Source organism: Phalacrocorax carbo, chromosome 4 (assembly GCF_963921805.1).
Source record: "Phalacrocorax carbo chromosome 4, bPhaCar2.1, whole genome shotgun sequence".
Taxonomy (NCBI): domain Eukaryota; kingdom Metazoa; phylum Chordata; class Aves; order Suliformes; family Phalacrocoracidae; genus Phalacrocorax; species Phalacrocorax carbo.
Window position 1 is genome coordinate 78,679,538 of NC_087516.1, and position 22,781 is coordinate 78,702,318.

The 22,781-nt window shown below is 40.5% G+C and overlaps 1 protein-coding gene across 3 annotated transcripts; it reads right to left on the bottom strand.

Moving 5' to 3' along the window:
* Nucleotides 1–822: 822 nt before the first annotated feature.
* Nucleotides 823–21,297, bottom strand: METTL14 (methyltransferase 14, N6-adenosine-methyltransferase non-catalytic subunit). Of its 3 annotated transcripts, XM_064450563.1 has the most exons (12): nucleotides 21,176–21,297; nucleotides 20,786–20,874; nucleotides 19,979–20,066; nucleotides 15,847–15,927; nucleotides 15,358–15,445; nucleotides 12,729–12,819; nucleotides 11,006–11,147; nucleotides 8,478–8,570; nucleotides 6,955–7,071; nucleotides 4,076–4,286; nucleotides 1,348–1,671; nucleotides 823–997 (listed from the first exon to the last, which is right to left on the bottom strand). In XM_064450563.1, exons 1-11 carry the CDS (start codon nucleotides 21,239–21,241, stop codon nucleotides 1,358–1,360), a joined length of 1,380 nt encoding a protein of 459 aa, XP_064306633.1. In that variant the 5' UTR covers nucleotides 21,242–21,297; the 3' UTR covers nucleotides 823–997; nucleotides 1,348–1,357. The 3 variants fall into 3 exon arrangements, with proteins under 3 accessions (XP_064306633.1, XP_064306632.1, XP_064306634.1); XM_064450562.1 differs by having other exon boundaries at nucleotides 823–1,671; XM_064450564.1 differs by lacking the exons at nucleotides 6,955–7,071; nucleotides 8,478–8,570 and having other exon boundaries at nucleotides 823–1,671.
* Between the last annotated feature and the right edge of the window lie 1,484 nt (nucleotides 21,298–22,781).

Below are 22,781 nucleotides of genomic sequence, written 5' to 3' on the forward strand. Positions count from 1 at the left end.
TCACTGCCTGCTCTTTTACCACAGCAGGGAGGAAACCACAGCAAAACTTTGCAATTCCAAAGCCTCAAGGAGAACAACCCCACAAAATATTAAGAAAAATATTTCAGCATTAGCTTTGTTAAATGAGTTTAATAATCCACTACTTTACAGACAGTTATTTAAAAGCTAGGCTTCAGGAGAGAAACATTATGAGACATAAAAGCCAATTTTCCAAAATCCACACCTAAGACTTAGGAGACTCCAACAACCACATTTGTTTCACCTACCAGGTACTGACCAAGCAGCTCAGAGTTGCGGTTTTGCTAAAACCAAATACGGTACGTACCAAAGTGAACCGCTTCCATTCCACGCGCCGGGGCTGACGGACAGTCTACTGCCAACGCACGTAACGTCCACAGGCAAAGCAAAACACTCTGTTCGGTTGCTGCGCCCGCCCCTCGCTGCCCAGGTGACTCCGGCAAGCGCTCCCTCTTACAGCATCGCCTCTCCTGTCCAGTACGACCTTCCACGAGGTCATTCTGCTACTTCCATTGCAATTGCTCTGCAATAAAACCGGTTTTCCCTACCAAAGAACAAGGCTATTATGAAAGACGCTGGGTGAAAATCCCCACTGGAGAAGCAATCCAGAGCTACGTAGAAGTTCTGGACTGCACATAAACACACAACTGCTTGCTCTCCATGAAGCACAACACACGACCGCACAGAAATTAACCACTCCCTCTGCTATCGACATGAAAAGAGAGTGCATACACACCACAAATGAAAACCAGACTTGTTCCCTACTCCCAGGAATAATTCAGGAAATTTAAACCAAACAAGAAAAAATAGAATTCTGTTTATTCCATTTGCTCCTTGGTTTCAGAGATGTTAAGATAGGTGTCAGTATAGACACAGCACTTTTTTCTTCCATGAATAAGAGAGTAGGTCTGCTGTGGCCACGCAATTCAGACTTGTGTTTCATGCCCACTCCATCGTATTAATCCAAGACAGTCCAAACCTGCGCATCCAAAGAAGGAAGAGGAATCTGTGTTTCAGAGAAAATTATAGTTTAAAAAAAACCAAAACCCCTTCACTTCAATCCTATCCATGGTTGAAGAGACGGTGCTCCCGGCTTTGACAAACAGAAGCTGTCGGGAAGCTGAGCTCAGCGCTGTCAGGCGCAGGTCGTGGCCTGCTAGGTGAGGTGAGGCGCCAGGCCCGTCACCAGAAGGCAGACTGTAACTGCTTGTGCCAAAAAATTTTAGAAGTGACCTAGCTTTGAGTCCCCAGAATAATTCACTTTAGCAAAAACGAGACTAAGAAAAAGATTCAGAGATGAGGCATAGGACTGGGGGAAGAGGCAGTTACCTAACAGTCATCAGCGGGTGGGGAAGCCTCCTCTGTGGGTACCTCCACGGCCCCCTCTGAAGCCACCCCTCTCACCCCGAAAGTTAGTTCTGTTCCTCTCTCTGCCCCTTTCTCCTCGGCCTGCTGAAGTCCCTCCTCTTCCTCCTCCCCTTGGAGCACCACCTCCCCGGTCAGACTTGGACTTGGGTGGTGGTGACTTGGGCCGAAGTCTCTCAATCTCTTCGGTACAGCCGGTCAGGTGGGAATTTGGAGCTGTGAAGTATGATGAATACGTTTCTGCGTTGAAATTGCTGTTTGTGAGGGTGGGTCCTACAGTCAGCCAACCTAGGGGACAAAACCAGGGTCACCAAAAGCAAGAACTCATGCCTCAAGGCCTTTCTTGCCTTTTTCCTAGTAAATGAACACACAAGTGATCGGGACAGGCACTTATCTACACATCACCTGTACAGAACGGGATGAAACGGTCACCTCTAGGAAAGCCAGAGTTGTTGAAAAGTTAAGATTTTAGTTTGATATTTCTAAATGCTTCTTTTCTTTTTCTCCCGCTTTGTTTTTAAATTACATATGCCTACGGGAACATTCAAGCTGTGGTTTCACAAGACCCCTTCCTCCTCCTTCCGACACCACAACGATGTTTCCCAGCCCCTCTGGAACCAGACTATAAACCAGATCAGTAAATTCATCTAGTTTAAAAATAACATCATCCTCCTCCTTCTCCCCTTCTTAAAAGGCATTTAAACTTGAATCTGGTAACTTTGTCTCCGGAATACAGTTGTGACAGGGCAGCCGAGAGCGCAGCATGCTGGAAACACACATCTGGAAACACAGTAAAGTAACAATTCTGTTGAAGCCCACACGATACGAAAACAGAGCTTGAAAGAGTTACATGAAGCTGTTTATACACAAACATTCAGTGGGCACTTCAGCTTCACCAGGTGAATCAAGGCAGGCAGACATCTGAAACAAGCACTTTCCTGTTTCTTCGTATTATGAGCTAAAGTAGCATTCGGACCTAAAATGGGGCTCAGACCACTTAAAAATGTCAGTGGAAATTTAATTTCCAGTTGTATCATAGATTAACAAAAAAAACATATTTCAGTGATCTCAACAACATGTTTATAAGGAAAGCAAGAATAAAAAAAACCCTGAGATAAGTTCTTTAACATTGTTCTCTTTACCCTGGGAATTTATGTAACATTTACCTTGCTTCCTGCACATTTAAAAAGAGAGAGAGAGAGAAAAAAGGAAGAGCCTATTGGCTTAGGTTTTCATACTTCACAGAGCACTGAGGATTCACAAATAGTAATTCTAAACTCAAAGTGCTAATCGATAAAAACACTGCTCTGCCAACTTCTTGAGCAAAGAATAAAGATGTCCCTGCTGCTGTGATGACTGTAAGGTTTAAAGAAGGCAGTGCAATTCCAGGGTAACCATCAAACTGAAAAATGCAAAAGTTGAATGAAACTAACATGACCTTGGGGGACATTAATATATAAGAATTCACCTATAAGAGCACTGAAGTAATACCTAATAATGTCTTTCTACAGAACAAAACAGCCCCCTCCACACGCACACACACCAGTAACCAACAGAATTAAGACTGACATCATCATTAAAATTCAAGCCAAAGGCCAGTCAAAGGCCAGGAATGGCCAGTAATCATTACTCTGCAGTCATATGAGCAAGAGAGAAGCAACACCTTGACATTTATTTAGGTAACTTATAGCTTGCAGCTGGTATACTGATATACATCCTGTTCCAACTGCAGCGAAAGAATAAGCAGCATGTTTTTTATATCATAAGGATTAGCATTCACAGGCAGCAAACCAGGTCTTGGACGGGCTTGTATCCGCTTCTCCTCTGTCATCCAAACTATTAATCTTTATTTAGGGGAAAACAGCGTTACACAAAACTGCTACATGAACCTAAAGCAAGCGCATCTATAGCGCTTGCCCCACTCGCATGCCCCCCCATGCTTATTTTTGCAAAGGGCATGCTGTTTCCCTAAATGGTTCAGAGACCCACACCCACAGTACCCGTCGGTATGCGAAGTATGACCACACTATCCATAACGTGAGGAGTAACGTCTGTTAGTTCAGGCATTCCTCGGTAGTTGAAAGAAACAGGACTCTTGAATTGTAGCTCGCCTTAGGCATTAAGTGCAGAAATGTCACTGACAACTGATACAGAAGTCTAAAAAGGTGTCAACATAGGTTTTATTCTTCTAGCCTAATTCTCCTGTGAAAGTCCTCCATCGCATGATAAACTGAACAGCCTGACCATCAAAACAAAACACAGTTACCTTCAATCTGATCCACACATTTCTACGCTTTCTTCATCATGCCAGGCGCAGCGCTCAGCATAAGACACTGGGTCTTCAGACACTGGCAAGAGGACCAGCACTAAGCTCACAGTGACTTAAAATCAGTTTAGAGGATGAAATCATGCTTCTGAGAAGCATAAACACATTAATATATTGGTTAACAAAAAACTTTCTTCTGAAAAAATTGGTAGAATTGGTCTAGTTGTCTATCTATAATAGACTTTCCAAACAACACTGCTTTGTGACTCTCAGATCTTCACATAAACCAAAGTGTCTCCTTCAGAATCATGCATTAGGATTAACCACTATTGACTCAGCTCCCACCATAACCCATCAAGTAGCCTCAGATGATGGAAGAGGTTAAAGTAAATGAAACTATTTGACAAAAATAAACAAAACAGCTACCTGGTCGAATTGTACTGTCCCTTCCGAAAAGATGAAGACGTCGTCGTCCAAGGCAGAAATGCTCAATGATGTGAAAAATCTCTACAGGTTTTTCTATGTTGCCAATTTCAGGCTCTTCTGTGATGATCAGGTCAATGTCAACATTAGCATGGATGAAGTCACCATCTGTACTGCGGCGCACCGTTCCTTTGATGCCCATGAGGCAGTGCTCCTACGCACACAGGACAGACAAGAGTACCTGTCACATGCCGCACATACTGCTACAGCGCAGATGCCCGTGGTTTGAGCACAACAGACAGAAAAGGAAATTCTAGGCAGTCTGAAGCATGAACTAGAAGAACAGAACAAGCTGGAGCTACCAAAAAAGCCTTTTGAAAACAAAGCAGAGAGTAGTTCAAGCTATCAGGCTTAATGAACTACACTATGAAGTGGCAGAACTCAAATAAAGGCTAAGATAAGATATTTAAACTTCCTCAATTACAGAAAAGTTAGTGCTTCAAGGTGGAAAGGCTAAGAAATCACCACATGGGAAGAGTACAAGGTGATGGCAAGACTAAGGGAATAGTTATTAATTATGATTAATACTTGTATCAGCATTCTCATCCTAACTTTATTCATACTAATAACTTTCAAAGTTCTTCGTCATAAAACAGCCAGTTAGTGAAACTAAGATGTACTTTTTCCTGTTGTACCTCTGTTGTAAAAGTAGCCTTCACCCTCAGATTCCTTTCTAGAAGACAGCATCGCATCAAAAAAGTAAAACCACTATCAAACTGTCGATGCACTCAGTCAACTCCACCAGCATTAAAAATGTTCTTTAAGTGTAACACGCATTGCTAAGTGCTAATTCCTCTAAAACATTATAGACCAATTTAAGTGACTAGCATGTAGAATCTGTGAATGAGGAGTCACCATAATGGGTACAGAATGGAAAGAGGGTTCCACATATTCATTTCAGCGTTCTGTTTCTGGGAGTATTAAGCTCAGATGAGCTATTTCCCCCAGTATCATAAAACACTGATTCACTAAGCGCCACCAGATGGCTCTAAAAAAACTTGCAGACAAGGGTATGTAATTATTTCCAGATTTTTGGCAAGGGTTTTAAGAGTTAGCGAATAAATATGAAAGACGGAATAGGTGACCTGTTGAATCTATGCAGTTGATCAACTGCACCCAAGCTACAGGGTTTTCAGACCTTATATTTAACTGAAGAAAAAGGCACGTTACTGCTAAGCTAATTACCCGTCATGCAAAGCCTCGTAAATCTAGTCTTTAGAAGAACTATCCAAAACATGTTTTTTATAACACATGGGATATCGTTCATTAGTCCCTTGGATCCTATAGCAGGTGGCACAGCATAAAGCATCCATCTATAGAGACCTAAACATAATACAATAGCATTTGCTGGTGTGATCATTGGTAAATACATCTTGCACAGATTATTTATTCAGTCGGAATAAGCTAGCTCAATTTGCAGTGTTTATTATAGTGACCCCAGCCCAAGCCTTGTTCAATAAGCAGAGAAATTCTCTAACACCAGAACCTATTCTCCTCTGTTAAACAAAGACATAAAGTCACCCCCAAATCCTCCTGTGTTAGTTTTAACCTTTCCCTCATGAGCGAGCTGCACATAGTTGCAAAAATATACGCAATAAACATACAATATTTATACTTGTAATTATTTATAACTAATAAAACACACTTTCAAACAAACTTCAAATTAATGTAAATGCAAGTCAGAGAAAAACTCCAGATTCCCTTTAAGAAGAGAAGTTTATACTCCTAAAGAAATGGCCAATCTGAGACAGAGTTCAGGATGCTTAATACTAACAAATGATTCATGAATGTGGAATGAGTCCTGAGGTTAACGACACTTATAATTACTAAATTGTCAGCCAACTCTCTGTATTCAGTAAAACTGCCAGTTGCACCCATATATACCCAGAACAATTCTTTACTGAATTGTTATTATTATCTATCTACATTGGTCTATGTTTTTGACTAACACACATTTGAGTCTCTTAAATCAGAATACTTTTTTTTTTAAAATCTGCACCTTCTTCAGCACACACCCTCTACAACACACCCCTAACAGGCTGTTTGATTACGATTCGTCACTTGTGCGTTACGGTCACCTTTAGGAAGTCAGGAGATGCCGTCTGAGCACAGCTCCTAACCATCCTCTATCTGGTTCAAGCCCTGGGCACATACCTGCACATATTTAGAACCATTAGGCAGTCTTCCAGAGTTTTTTTATGACTATATCCATTTATAATCTACAGTTTTAAAGACTTCTTTTAACTTTAAATTTAGTTGAATCCTACTGCTAAGTTCTCCCTCCAAAAGGTGTTCCTCCACCAGCACGTTTTCTCCTCTAATCTGGAAAGAAGCTCGTGTTTTACACAAAAGGCATTGCTAATAGACTAACTGCTTATTTACCGTTCACCCATAACCAAAACAACCCGGAATTCAAAGCCATCACAACGTACAGTTACATTTTCTATTCAGTTTCCATCCTCCCTCTCCAGATTTCATTTTCATTCCATCAATCTATGAACCCTCCTCAGCTACCTGCATATCAGCAAGGCTCAGATGAGTATCCCATTTAGAGGGCTAAAATAGAAATCTACCGAGCAGTGTTCAGTGTAGATGAAACTTCTATGCCTCGCACCGAGTGAAGTAAAGAAGGGGACAGAAGCTCATCATTCACCCTATGAAGATGTTTATTTCCATACAAATGTACTTTGCAGAACAGAACTCTGAAGCCCTCGCATCTCCTTTCCTGAAAGCACATCACCAGCTACCCTGGGAGCACCGGCTGTTTCGTTAGCATCAAGAGACAGGATGGAAACAGAGGAGAAATTGAGCCAAACCTTTACCTTGGTTCTTTGGAAAACAGCCTTAGGGTCTAGAGTCTTGGTCTTCCCAGGATTGTTCTTATTCGTTTTAATCCAACAAATGTCCTCACATCTTCTGTAACCCCATTTGCGTAGACACTAAGTGTTATAGACAGATAAAGTAGTTCACACTACACCAAAAACTTAAGTAACCTAAACCGAACATTTACATAGGTACTTGACTTTTCTTAAAGCATAGGTGGAAGAGAAATTTGTCACAGATGAATGAAACAGTTTACTGGCATGACTGTATTATGTTTTGTCAAGTTTTTTTTTGGAAAAAAAAAACTAAAAGAGGCTTAGTGCACATCGACTTGTCTACATATCACCCCTTTTTTTTTAAAGTATCTAACAACTGCACAGGGCCTCTATGGAACTCCGCACTTTTTTACCTAGTGACACTTAAATTTAATCAAAACCCATCCAAACAACATCATGATCAGCTGCCTTGGCCCTGTGTCAACTAATACCTGCACTCTGGTAGTTTTTCACATCAATGTAAAATTCTATAAATAAGAAGATAAATAGGCAAAAGTCTTTGCTACCATTTCGTGGGTTTTCCTGTACCTGTAAAAAAAGCCACACAAAAAAAACCCAACCCACCCAAACCCCAAAGAAAACCCAGACCACCAACTGACATGACTTTTTATTTCTTAACTCCTCTATGAATAGTCTTAGAAAGGGAAGAAATTGGGCATTAAGGACTCAAGCTCCTTTGGCTACTGCTGTGCTCAAGAACTGTCCAGCTACTACAAATATGTCTCTGACCCAAATCAATCTATCTGAAATAGCTACTTCAACCAACCTCAAAATGAAAAGCAGATAAAACAGAGACATTAGTAACCACATGTTGTCCTTTAACAAATGCGATACTGTTTTGATAGAAAGCCCCGCTCAAACTAAGCGGAGTATTTCAGCACAGCAAGAGCCGACTGGAAGTTCTTACTCCACCACCCCCAACAAAAGCAGCGCTACCCTGGCACGCAGGACAATCGCTCTAAAGCTCCAAGATCTTACAGGGAAGTGAAACATCGTACAGCTCGCTAAGAGTAAACCCGCTTAAACTCCAGGTGTTTTCTGAAAACAAGCAGCACTGCACACACAATTTTACCTCACTTTATGAAACAGTAGCACTTTCCTACTAGCATGAATATTTCTGGAAGAAAACTATTAATGCTTCTGTTAAAAAAAAGAAGTTATAAATGCACTCCACACGGCAACCTGCTCCTATGGCAACCTGCTCACGTCAAAAACAAGACAGCAATACAGCTTTCTAAACCCTACAGAATTGTGCTTCCTCGCAGTCACAGCGACTCCTCTGGAAAATAACAGTTCATGCCAGATACACTTATATTTATTTAATCCACTTAAGATTATATATCCCCTACCACAGTAACAAAACATCTCTCAGCAATTACAGTTGAGAATTCTATACAGAAGAAGTCAACGACAAAAATAAACTCTTAAGCCTGTCCCTAATAAATTGAATTAAAACATCATCTTACCACTCGGCCAAGATCCAGACCCTCGCCTGAACCGCACCACAGAAACACAAATGACCTTGGGGCTGCAATTTCTTCAATTTCCAATTTCATGATCTAATAATAATAGTAATAAAAGTGTTTCTGAATTAAATATAAATCACCAATTATATCAGGAAGAATACTGAATAAGTGTTGAAGCATTACCACAGACTCAATCAGGAAGCACTTTTATTAAAGATGTTAGCCTGTACACCGTTCACCGCCACCCTCTTAAAACTGTTTTCCGCAAAGTATGTTGTAAAAGTTACCCTACCAGAACCCAAGTGCATATTTTCTACATAGCTGATCACGAGCTTATTCTTTTTAACATAAATACTACCTGTACAGAAAATTCTACACTTAAAAAGACTAATACAACTCACATAATTTTCTTCTTTCCCTAAACTTCTGCTTCATTTTATCTTTCCATTGGTAGCAAAAAGATTTAACAGAGCAATAGCTCTCTGTTTCTCTTCAGCCCTGAAGTTACTTATGTGAAGCTTGTGAAGACACATTATAAAAAAAACCCCTCAGCTTAATTCCTATTCCTATGTAGGAAAGGCATTCTCTCCATTATCACTTTCAGGAAAAATTAATTCCTGCTTATCAGGACAGTCGTTCAACAATGACAAATGAGTAACATTCAGGATGAAACAACTTCAGATGCAAAGCATCTGTTACTCATTACAAGCTGAAAAGATTCATCTGTAACTTGCTAACGCATCAAATCAAGCTTCATTCACTGCCACTGTGCAGAAAAATAATGCAGTAGAAGCATTCTAAGAGGATACAACTCCCAACTAAGGGGATGACTCCTGCCTCCAGCACTTCCAGTTCTTCTGTTAGGACAGAAAGTTTTTCCCCCAGGCAACGCTGCCAGACACCATTTTGCCTGATGTAACAGTCTGGCTAACACAAAAGCTACCTATTCCTTAACATGGAGCCTCTTCTCACAGGCATGAATGCCTTTGTGTTCAAACTCATTCCTTAAAAGGTGGATTGAATTTTATTTCATTGTCAAGATCCTTTAGTTCGACTGATTCTCTTCTGAAGTGATGCATGTGCAGGTTCCAGCCTAAGGACAAACTAAATCTAGTTTAAAGTAACACCATCATCCACCTCCCCCAGACTGCACAGAACACGTATAAGGAAATTGCAGCAACAATTGCTTCCATCTACTGATTCACTCCTATTACAACAGATTTGCTGCTAATGCAGACGTAGTCCTGCATACCTTTCAAATAGCGTCTCCAAATAATACGTATTTATTAGTTGCGTATTCCCACCATATGCCTGAACCAAAGAATTCCTGACATGGTTATGCAAACATTTTTTAATCAGCTTATTCCTCCCTCCTACAGATTGTCTGTTCTGTTGTGAGGGGTTTTTTTTTTTGGCTTGTGGGTCTTTTTGTGGGTTTGCTGTTTAGCTTTTTTAACCAAATAAATTGTAGATACATGGAATAGAGACAATTTATTGCTATTTTACATTAGCATTACAAGTTTTTTATTCAATGCCCAAGTGAAGGAATTCTCTAGTTCAATGCTGAGGGACAGGGCAACTTGGTAGCTGGCTTTGTGTCATCAAATTGTTATGCTTGATGACATCCAGCACTTCATAGCCTCCAGCTCTTACCCTGCTTCTCCAGAGCTGACTTTATTGAAAAGGGAAAGATACAGAATGGAGTTACTAATCAATACATCCTGAGTGGTTCCTTCTCTGTGAGCAGAGAAAAAATAAAATCTTTTCTCTAACTCCATTCTCTAAATGTTTACTAGAGCACAATAAAATAAGAGCACCAACAGCCATCTCAAAAAAGTTCACATCTTGCACACTAAGACTTCTCCTTTTTCCCAAAAAGGGGTCAGAAGTGAATATGGCTTCAAAGGAAACCTTTGATTTGACTAAACAGCAAGGAAGTACACAAATACAGGGGAAAAAAATTCCACAAGTAAGGATTATTTTGTTAGGCTTCCCAGGATTACAACTGGTTTGATGGTTAAAATTTCCTACCTAATCAATACTTTGGAGAAAGGAGGTCTGTTAGTGAAGCACACTCATCTACTCTTTTGAGTAAAACACCAGCGTATTCTAAAGCATACCTTAAAAATTTCTTCCAGAATTTCAAGAAAGAAGAAATATTTACGATGGATATTCTGAATTTCAACAGCAAAAACCAAACAGAAAAGAAAACTCATGGAATTTGAGGATAGGGTGAAGCCCCACTATTATTAGATTTAAATTTTCAACCAGGCTTAGGGAGAACAAAAAGGTCTATTTAATTCATTGAACTCCTCAGAAAAACAAGTCTGAACACAAAGAGCGTACGCATGCATACAATATGAAACTTAGTTTTTATAAGAATCTAGACTTTTTTTTAAAAGACAAAAAAAACATATCCCATTTTTCCTTAAAATACATCTCTCAAACATTTTGATACCAAATTAAATCCTCAAACTATCTGCTTAAGTTATGTATGAAATCCTTTTCACAGCAAGAAAAATACTTACATCATCCCAGGTCCAGCATTTTTCATTGGCAGTGATGCCAGTCTCTCGGTAGTATTCCTCCAGTGGTGGTTCCAGGAGAATCACATCAAATTTGGACTTCAGTTCCCTAATATCAAAAGCTTCCAAGTCTGCTTGTAAGTACCTGTTTAAACAAAAGAGGATAGATTGCTTGGACAAGTTACAACAGGGCTTTGAAAAACCATATTCCACACAGCACTTCTGTGTAGTCAGGTAAGAGTAGGGTTTCCTGTCTAGGTCGGATAGCTCAAAGGCACTAAATCCAGAGAAGATGCGGAATGCATCCTCACTTAATCTAGCCTGGATGCTGTCGCGGTACATTTTTTTAAAAGTAGTCTTTCTCTCAATAAACAGCTTTTAGGATTCTAACTGAGCAAGCAGGAAACAGATACCCACACAGTCTGTACAACAATATCTAGTACAGAACCACTGAACTGACTGTACATCCATGGACTGTAATGGAGGAAACAACAACATTTAAGCAGCAAACACCCGCTGCCCGGCCAACAGAGTTCCATTTTGCTGTGCTTTGGGAAAGTGGCATATTTTTAGAATTGCCATTTATTGTACATTACATTCAGAAGATTCTGAATACTGGAAATGTTACTTTTGATATAGTAGAAATGTGTTTCTCTATGCCTATAACAAAAGCATAATTCCCACACACATTGGTTTTATTAAATACACACTCAAATGCACTCTTACAACTGGCCTCCAACCCTGCCCACCACTCAACTGCTGTATCACTCAGAAAAGTTACTCTGCCCTCCCCCCAATACCTTTAACTTTAAGAAAGCCGATTAGCAGACCACCACCTCCCGCTTCCTAAGAAAGTCTCTGGCAGAGATTATTATTCCATAAGTGTATTTAGTGTTATCAGCAGGCAGCATCTGATTACTATTTCTCCCTCTTTTGTCTTTCAAAGCTGAGAATGCCAAAACACATCTAACTTCAAAATAGCAAGTTGAGTTTTGTAGTTTATCTCAGTTGTTCAGACAACTATTTCATAATTTTTCATGTGACTATCATGAAATAATACTATTTTACTCAGCACAGATTAGTATATTAAAGGCATTAGGTTCACATTCAGATAGGTTCCAATTCCTGGGAGCAACATGCTGCAAGCTTACACTGTGTCTAACATTCAGCAAAAATTCTAAGGTAATTCGAAGCTAATAGGACAAATCACTTCCAGCCAGTGTAAACTTTTTTTTGGTTTTTGAACTACAAAGTAACATCTGATTAATGGATACAAAGATAATAGCTGAACATGACACAAAACCCCCCACTATTACAAGAACAACTAAGGTTATACTAAGAGGCCGGATTTTTAAAGCTTTTCTTGTCATTGTAAACTGCATGATATAATGAGATTAATGACCATATGATGTTCTTTTAGTTCCCAAATTAAAGCCTGCAGGCCAATCAGCTGACAGTTCAGTCTTAAAAACCAAAGCTTTAAATACTATAAATAATCACACACTGGAAAGAAAACCTAGTTTATATGCTATATTAAACATCTAGATTAAATTAACAAAAACAAACTTGTTTTATTCTTCTGAAGTTTCCATTAATTAATTTGTATATACAAACAGAAACAGAAAATGTAAATTCTGAGCAGGTGCTAAAGATAGAGATTTGCAAAGCAGACAGCTAACTTCAAACAGGTCTGGAGAAGAAAGGCATTTTCCACAAGAACACTTACATGGGAGGAGTGTTAGATTTAGATATCAGCTCATCCTTCAACCTGATGAGCTCTCTAAGTTTTGGATATTCTTCAAACCTATCTGCTAAGCCTAAGAAGAAGAAAACATGAAGTTAACAACTACTTAGAGAATAAATCTGTACCAATTAAGCATTGTCCAATATTCTGAACAGGTCCAAATGTCAATACTCAGCGTCATTTTAATTTTTGTTAGAACAAACCAAACCCTTCAAAACATTTCTTTGTTCAGTACTTCACAAAAGCCTCCTGCCTTCACCTGGTTACTTACGGCTGTTACCGAATGTAATGTCTATGCTCTAGAGCACTACGGTGATCAGGAGTTCATGACTCCTTTTATCAGAAGGAAACAATCTCTCATGTAAACTAGAAGTGCCAGAACGATGAGAGAAAGCTATTTTGTTATCCCCCCATCCATAAGTTTACATTAGGATGTAATTAATACTCATTTACAGAATACTCTTCTTTAGCCTTTGAAGACTATTTCTAAGGTGGCAACTGGGGTGTGACTGGCTCTCTTAGGCAACACCTATATTGATAGTTGATACCCTGGTGTCAATCATGAAGATTTGAATACATGTACATTTATTTATTGGGTTCCTAGGCTTAGCTTTATGATGTTAATTTTCAAACCTTTCAAGTGTACAGAATGCACAAGGGAGAACCCCAATTGGGTTTTCTGCAGCAAACTTTTTAAAAAAGAAAAGGAAAAAAACCAAGCAAATTTTCAGTTACATTTCCCCCCTCAAAAAAAGTAAGTAGAAACAGTATGTTTTTGTTATTGCTAGCAGTAACATCAGCACAAAACAGAAAGGCACCATTCACGCCTCCCAAGCAGTATCATCAGTTCAACTGTAGTAGGAGTTATTAACAGAGCTTCATGTTCATTTAAATTTACAACTTTAAATGGTCCTAATCCATGGAGGAAAAAAATCCACCCAAACCCACAAACCCCACAATCCTTCATCCCTCTCCATAATTCAAACTTCTGAAATCCCAACCCTAGCACTGCACCAGTAAAAGCAAAGTTCTTAGTATCTAACCTTATTATCTCTCACTACATGTGCATAAAACACCCAAAGGTTATTTTAATTCTTTTTCTTAAATACGTAACATCTTAAACACACCACTGTGTTCTTCTGATTTCCACTGCTGTGTTGCTTCCAGCCAGTGCAAGTCAAATACTCCTGACCAGCTGAAATGGGAGCCAGTTATCAGCAGCTAAGCAATAGATGTAAAAGAATTTTCAATCAAGATGACCTCAGTTGTTTTAAAAAAAAAAAACAAACAACAAAAAACAAACCACACAAAAAATCCCAAACCCAGCCTCCCTGCCAAAGTCTCTCCCTCTCTTCCAACAGCAACATCAAAAAGATATAACTGGGTGCTCTGGAACCACTACTTCCCTACAGCTTTTTGTAGGGTCAGGTCCAATTGCGAAGTAGCACCTAAGCCAAGTCTTGATCTTCACACAGAAAATGTATGCTAACCAATATGCAACTTGACATACCTCATCCCTAGTCTAGACTAACTGCTGCTGACACGTTCACTTCCATACTAACACGTGTATAACAATTTGTCCTGTTCTTCCCAATTCTTTATGCAGCCAATGAGTCAGAGTAAATACCAGGGGCTGCTATCTCTTTGTACTCATCTTATTTCAAACAACAGTGTATAACTATTTCAAGTACATAACTGTGAAGCCCAGATGCTTTTCAGGAAAGACAAGCGAGCCAAAACAGCCCATTTTTCACACTAAACATCCAGATGTGTTTCACAGAAGCATTCCCAAAATAGAGAGAAGAAACAAACTAACTGCCTCAACAGGCAAACAAAACCTCTTTGGGCTGGCTTCTATAAGACAATACACTTGCCCTGACAACCTTAATCTTCATCAAATACAGAGGACTGTTGCAGAAAACTGCAGAGGGAGGTATCCTGCTTTTTTAAAAAAACCAAGTAACTACCAGGCACCCATTCTGGGAAACAGGACCAAACCGTACCTCAGTTTTAGAAAGATTAAATTCAGGCCTAATAAAGTAAGTATTCAATAACAAGTTCGGTGATGGCTGGATAAATATAAACTTGAAAAATAACATCCTCTAAACTCAGTAATATGTTGGGCTTTTTAATGAGTTGTCAGCAGTTAGATAATTTAGCTGGTAAATATTATCCATATTGTTTACTGACTTAAGTATAAGTAATTTCCATACTTTATATGCTACATGCATCCTTGGAGGCCATACAGTCCAGGAAACAGCTGACCTCTAAGTCAGTTATTCACACTTCCAAAGGTTTGAGATCTGCTCACTAGACTCATCTACTTTCTGGAACCAAAAGAGCTTAGTTTTGAAAAAAATCTTCCTGGTTAAACACTTTCAAATAAAAACAAGAGTAAGGAGGGCCTTGGTAATAATCACCTCCAAACTGATGAAAAATAAAATAATTCCTATAAATGTATATATTGATACGTATGCACACAGAGACAAAACAATGAAGTATGTGTATATCTACATTTCCCAGTAACTGTAAGGAATTAAAAAGGGGAAAAAGAAAGAAGTACTACCAAATAAAATGAGATATCTTTAAACAGTTACTGACTATGACATACCAACATCTCTGATGAAGTTCTGGGGTCTGTGTCCTGTATCCACAAAGTGTTGGCAGTAATCGTTGTGTGGATTTAAGCTCTGAGTACCCTGGAGAACGAAAGGGAGTTCAGTGAGAGCAACAGGGAGATAACTGGACATACACACAAACGCACGCTCTCTACATGTCTTAGTCTGATAAATAAGTTCTTTTTTTTTCTTTTCAACCCACCTTTATAAGCTATGCTAGTAAAGACCATCATTGTGTTTTTAGTTCCAAATCAGGCCCACCATTACTATGGCTCATTGTAAGTTGACCCAGATCTTTAGTCAGATGAATGTAAACATTAGTTACAGTCGTATCTTTCACAGGGAACTTCCACACCTGTGAATTCCAGTCTATCACTTCAGCCTTTTTTAAAGCTGTGTTTCAAATACCATCAACCGCAGAAATAGCTTAACACAACTGTGCCAGTTGTGTTCTAATTCTTCTAATTGCAAAAGCAACTCACCTTAAGAAAGGTACTGGAATCTTTGTAAATCTCTTCTTCATAGGGCAGGTTCTCTTCATCTTGCTGCAGCTCTACTTCATCCTTGGAAATAAAGCAGATATTACAATTACTCAGGATCATGCTCTTTTGCTCATTATGATACCACTTCTTTAGGAAAGAAGTGGTCTGCCTACAAACAGAAGTATCCTAGAACAGCAGACCATGAATGGTTCCAGCTCCAGTTCTGGAGGGTGGTGGTGGTGGAAATTAACTATTCCCAAAAAGGTCTGCCTCTCATTACTGAGGAGGCTGTTACTGGGAAAGGCCTCTGGAAGAAAAATAAAATAAGAAACCCTTCATTTCCAGACCCTGACAGTGTATAGGCAGTGCTTTACAAGGTGTAGAACTTCTAATCTTTGTCCCCGAAGAATATAACTTACTTTAGTCCAGGGACTGAAATATTTTATTGAAGTTCTTCTGTAGTGGAACCTTTGTACATTTATATTCACTCAATCACCTCTTATGTTCCGACCTTAGCAGCTGAAACCGCCTTCTCTACATAAACCTGTTAAAGTCCACACTTTGCAGAAACAGCACATGGTACAAGCCAGTATTTCATTTGGACTGTCCTTAAAAGTAACTTTAAAATTCCCATTTTGTAGTCCCAGAATTTACAGAAAACAGGAACCATATTGCAAGTGTTTTCCCCAGTTAGTGTGTCACCAACTGTTTGTCATCAGATTTCTGGAATTCAGAGATCTGTCACACTAACATAGTGTGTGTGTAACCCAACACAGACCTTTAAGAGAACAGAAACAAGAAAGAGACTGACTTCATGTCACTTTCTGTTTTCCCATTGATCCTGAAACAATTCACTATTTATACTATATATAAACAAAACTGAAGAACCACTAAATAATATCATCCACCGTATTTTAGCAGGATGCGTATGCCCTTTCATACACTACTGATTAAAACAGAAATCTTAATCAGTTAATGTAGTGCTTCAGGTGAGGAGAAAAGCAGTCTCAAGTCTGAACTACTGAAAAACCAAAAAACATTTTAACACACTGAAATAAAAGGAAAGATGGAGAACCAGATTTCTCACAGAAAAGAACTCAGCTCCTCCCCCCAACACACATCTTAAGTCAAAAGATGCAGGGAATAGGCTATGATTACTGCTGCATTTACCCTATGCTACATAAGCTGCCCGAATGCCGAATGAGAAATTAAGTGTTCTCCCTATTTTGATCCCTCTAGTTGTTGAAATCTTCAAATAAGTTCTGTCTGTGCTCTTTCCAAATTGGAGCTTTGAACTAACTTCTGCAATGCTGCTGTGATTAATAGGTTGCAGATTCCCCCTCCCCATTATTCAGGTGCAGAACTTAGAGAGGTACAGTCCTTTTGTTTGTTTCTTTAACCAGACCAAAGAAAGATTGCTGTTACAAGGAAAAGGAATGAATGGCAGACAAGCAGCATCATGCGTTATCCAGGCAAAAAAAAGAAATGCTGAAAGCCTGAGTTTTACTAGAAACTGCTTATACCATCACAAGCTTACACCTGTTTCCCCTCTTCCATCTTCCTCTAAATGTGAGCCTTCTGATGATAAGCACTTGTTAGATACCTACTTCTGAGTCATCCCAGTTCCCTTTATGCCTTCATAAGTGATTAAAAAAAAAAAAAAAATCCTGTGGTAACAAAAATAAAGGCCCACACCACCAACTTTCAAAGGCAAAAGGACACAGCCAAATCAGAGACAGAACAAAGTTAACAATAATAAAAGATACTAGGTTCTTTTACATTAATCATCCATTTTCCAAATCTTGTATATTGATACTGAGTTTAGGGAAACAAACCCTACCCGCAATATTCAAGCATAGAGCTGTTTCAAATGACTAGATATAAATTAAGCAAATATTCAGTCATCTTAAGATTTCTTTCAGCCTGCAGAGCAATGCCATGGAAGCATTCCAAGCTCACAGGCCACTACTTGCAGAAACAAAATAGAACAGCACTGTATCAAATTAGGCTGGCAGACAGCAGATTTGCACCACGGGTATTTTTGTACTTCATACAAAGTTAAAACTCCAGAACTCTTCGCCACAAAACACTGTTGATACCAGACATTTCTACAGGTTCAAACGATTGAGCAAATTCACCTGGGGAAGGGGAGAGGTGGAGCAACAATCACAACTCTCCAAAGCCTATGAAAAGCCTGGGAGTGGCCGTAGGTAGTTTATCTAGTCCCCATTAAGCCTCCAGGGGTCTAAATTTTTGTATCAGTTCATATTACAAGACTCAATTTTAAAAGGCTCAAAGTACTAATGAAAAAATTATACAAATACAGATGGGACTTTACTAAGTTCTTATCTCCTTGCCAATAGGGAATTAGCAGTGTCTGCAGAAAACAGCTGGTGACTCCACTATAGATATTCTGCTCAGGGGTTTCAAGTTTCTTAAACCTATTTATCTGCTCAACTAAAATTGGTCCGAGCTAGTATTATTAAAATATTCTTCAATTCCAACATTACAGCAAGAATCTGGCCACTTGCAATGGTTACAGCCCACCTTGGGGTAAGTCTTCTCCATGCTAAAGAAGAAAATGTGACATTTTCTAAATAAATGTAACATAACGTTCATATGCTTTGGCAACTGAAGTGACTTATCCACATATATTTCACAAAAAAAAATAAATTGTTATTTAACCACATCCTTGGTGAAGGTGTAGAACGAACCGATCGCTAATGTGAGCATAAAAGCCCCACTTCACAAACAGTGCATGCACTCTGTAAATCCCTTCTTTGAGCTGGTGACTTAGTGGGTTTGCTAAACAAGATGTATAGACTAACACTTAGCATAATAAAAAGGATGTCTATCCACTTAGAGATAGACTTAAAAAATTAGTCATCAAAAAATATCCTGCCATACAATAACTTCTTGTTTTAGTAAGATAAATGTAAAACAGACAGTATTACAGAAAGATTTATAAACCCAAACACAAGCGGAACACTACCAAGGCCTCATATTTCAAAAATTACTATTTTTAGGCATCCAAGAGAACAGCAGACACTGCATTATTTCATAAATGCACTGACCTTGATTCTACTTAACCACAGAAGCAAGGTTATTAGGTCAAGATAAAAAAATGGGAGAGGATATGTGCTGCAACAAGACCACAAAGCAAATCGGAAAGACAGCTGTGTCAGAATCGTGCCTTTGGTTAACCTCCTTTCTCTAGCACTCATCCTAGCCAGAACATCACACTAGATATGAAACCAGAAAGCTGTCAAATAGATCTTGGATGAGCATTTTAAAAATGAAAGGCATGAGAGTTTAACATCCACTCTTCAGTGACCATGGAGGTGTTTTTTTTGTTTGTTTGGTGGTTTTTTTGGTTGGTTGGTTTTTTGGTTTGTTTGGTTGATTTCTTGGTTTTTCTGTTTGGCTGGTTTTTTGTGTTTTTTTTTTTTGTTTGTGGGTTGGGTTTTTGTTTGGTTGTTTTTTGTTTGTTTGGGTTTTGTATTTTGTTTTTTTGTTTGTTTGTTTTTTAAACTGAACTTTTCCCGGATATTAAGGCATACCCCAAACCAAACCTCTTACTTCCATTCCCCTATAATCCCTTATTTCTTCCATTCATCCAGAACTGCATTCCTTTGCACAGAACAGGAAGGCTGGAAGACACCCTCAGCCTCCCTATGTCTCATCCAATGGCCTGTGCCTCTTGCTGAACGCAAGCTTTTCTTCTGACACAAAGAAATTCTGGTCAAGATCTTTTTGTGTACCCAAGCACACACTGTTTTTACCACATCTTCGCACACAAGGCAGCCAGCCACGGCACCCTGCTGTTCCCTGTAGGCACTATCACCTAAGCCTACCACCTCCTAGGAGCAGCACCAAATTAAGCCTCCAAACATTGGGTTCTGGCACATGTACAGTGCAATGCACCTAAGCCATGTCTGAAGAGAACCACGTAGTGTCTACGCCCCCCCTCTTAGATCTCTGCAGTGGAAGACATCAAAAGAGATGCCACTCAGGGACATGTATTATAAGTATTGCATTTATTTTTATTTATACATGCACACGCATATTTTCTTAGTCCCTCAGAGACACAGGAACACCAGAGAAAAGTAACTTTTTCCTTTTTTTTTCTTACCTTATATTCTTCAATCTCTTCCTCATCAGCTTCTCCCTCATCTGGGTATTTGCGTTTTGCATTTGGTGCAGAAGTATCATAAGCAGCCCTATAAACATCCAAAAAAAGCCCTCATATAAAACAGTGTCTCTTTCCAGAGAGAACATTTCCAAAATCTCTGATAACCTGCCTTGACTACATGTTTCTGTTACAAGTTTGAAATTATTTTGAGACTTCATACATAAGAAGTTGTTCATCTCTCAGTATATTTGAGACCAGCACAACCCTTAAGGACAGGACCCCTGAAAACAGGTCTCTCGCTTTCTCATTTTTCTGTTCTAAAACGTACAGCTTATTTTAACCGAAGCAGTACATTTACAAAATGAAGCCTGCTCTCACAAGAAATGTACTGTTACGCGTGAGAATCAACCAGCAGTAGCTACTCTGTCCTAGACACGTCTATTTATTGTTCCATAAGAACTTTTAAACTAAATTGCCCTGTAACTGCTCTTAGGGAAAGTATAAAGGCTCTAGGGCAATGCAGACGCACGTTCTAAACGCGCACCTCAGTTTTGCTCCGCAGCCGCTTTTTAGCACAAGAAGTAAAAGTCAGCCTTGATTTCCAAACTGCTGTTAGCAGTAAGTGACTAAAGCCTTCTCCCCTTCTTCAAAGTTCAGGTTTAAGTAATTATAGCATTTTCCTTCACTGCTTTTAAATGAACGGTAGGGCTTTATTTTGCTCTTTGGAGCACAGCCTCTCCCATTGCCAAGGCTCGCCTTACTGTTACGCCCCCGAATTTCTGACAGCTCCCGCTCGCCGAGACCGACCTGCACGTTTCTCTCGTTTCGGCGATCTCCCGCTGGTCATCCTTGCTGTTCAGCACGGCGCCGATGCTGTCGGCGTTTTCAGCTCCTAACTGAGCAACGGGCGAGACAAACCCAAGCCACGGTTACCGCCGGTTAAACCCCCCTCACAGTCACGGCCCGGAAGGCGACGGGCCGCTCTCCCTCCCGCCCAATGGACGGGCCGGGCCGCCTCCCCTGCCGTGCCCGCTCGGCGCCGGGGCCCCCCGCAGGGCCGCCCTCCCGCCGCACCGACCGCACCGAGGGCCGCCCCGCGCGCAGCCGTTACACCGGAGGCGGCGCGAGCCCGCCGCGAGGAAAGGGCGGGCCCGGCCCGGGCGGCCTCGCCTCGCCTCGCCGCCCCCCGCCCGCTACCTGCTGTGCCAGGAGCTGCCGCCGGAGCTTCTGCCGCTCCCTGATCTCCTGCAGGCGGCTGTTCATCGCCGCCACCACGCCTCACACCGCCGCGCTCCCGCCGCTCCGTCACTTCCGTCCCCTCTTCCCGACGAGGAGGCCGCGTGACGCGCGGGCGGCGGCCATGTTGGTGGCGGGCAGGGAGCGGGGGCTGCCCGGCCGCCCGCCGACCCCGGGCGGAGCAGGGGCGGCCGGGGCCCGCCTGAGCGGCGGCGCCTTCCCCTTCTGCACGGCGAGGGCTTTGCCGCGCTTCGGGGCCCGGGGGGGACGTGGGGGTCTGGCTCGAAACAGCAGAGCTCTGGCCGACGGGCAAACCGGTGCTAAACGTAACGTACGAGCCGATAGGTTGCTGGAAATCCCATTTCCAGGCTCTTCAGGGACCACTGAGCAGGCTGCGTACCAGTTTTGATGTAATTCTAAGTGTTTTTCAAGTATAGATGATAAATAACACTTTCACGCAACCACTGCGATACAATTTCCATCACTTGCTCCAGACAGACAGCTGTGCAAAATGTTTGGAGAGCTCTTTTCAGGAAGGTTCACCTGCCCGGCTGCTTCACAGCTGTGGCAGCTTACTGCAATCTGTTGCATTTTGGGTGCCCCTTTCTTAGTTTTACATGCAAGGGTTTTTCTTCGTTGCTTGCTCTCAAGGCCAGAATGCTACCTCTCCCCTACACCTCTCTCACCCCCATACATCCTTCATATCCAATTTCAATAGCTGGTGTAGCTATTTGTAGGTTAACCTTTATGTTCTGCCTACATCTGACTGTTTTTTAAAAAGTTCCAGTTTGAGGGAGTTTTGCAAAATCTTCAAAGCATTTTTCATCTGATTTTCGGTCTCTTTCCTGCTTCCTTCTTTCCCCCGCTCTTCATTATTTTCTGTCTTTGAATGAATGTAATTTATATTGCATGCCAATTTTCATTCTGACAGCTATTCATACTACAACAAGAATGAAGATTGAAATAAAGGCCTGCGGTCTGGATTCAAAAGTTGTGCAATAAACTTCAGTTCCTAGCATCTCACAAAAGGAAACTTAAAAGAATAAAGAAACATTACAAATTATCTCAGCAGTTATAATTAATGCTAATGTTTCCTCTCCTGAAATAGACCAATTTTTCCTGTAATTGACCAATTTTTCCTGTAATTGTCAGACCCGAAGATGTGGACAAGGGCTGAAAAGTGACATTCAGGGCTCTGTTGGACAAAGCGTGGTGTTCCTCTGCTGGTATCTCAGTGCCAGATACTATCACACCATACTCTTTTTTTTTTTTTTAATGTGGTATATATGGTATACGTGTTAATGACATTACGCAGGTCAAACTTAGAACTGAGAAAGACGCATGAAGAGAAGGAAATTAGAGCGGTGCAGACTAATGCAGAAGGAAACTATTTCGAGCTACTTGCATTTCTTAGTAATAGAACATCCTAGAAAAATGGTGGAGCTTTTAAATGGCAAAAACCCCAAATACCAAGAGGTCATTTTGTATCTCCGTAGGGAATACATTACTAGTTATGCTGTCCTATCTATGGAGATGTCATGGAAAAAGAAATGTTATCTCACACTAC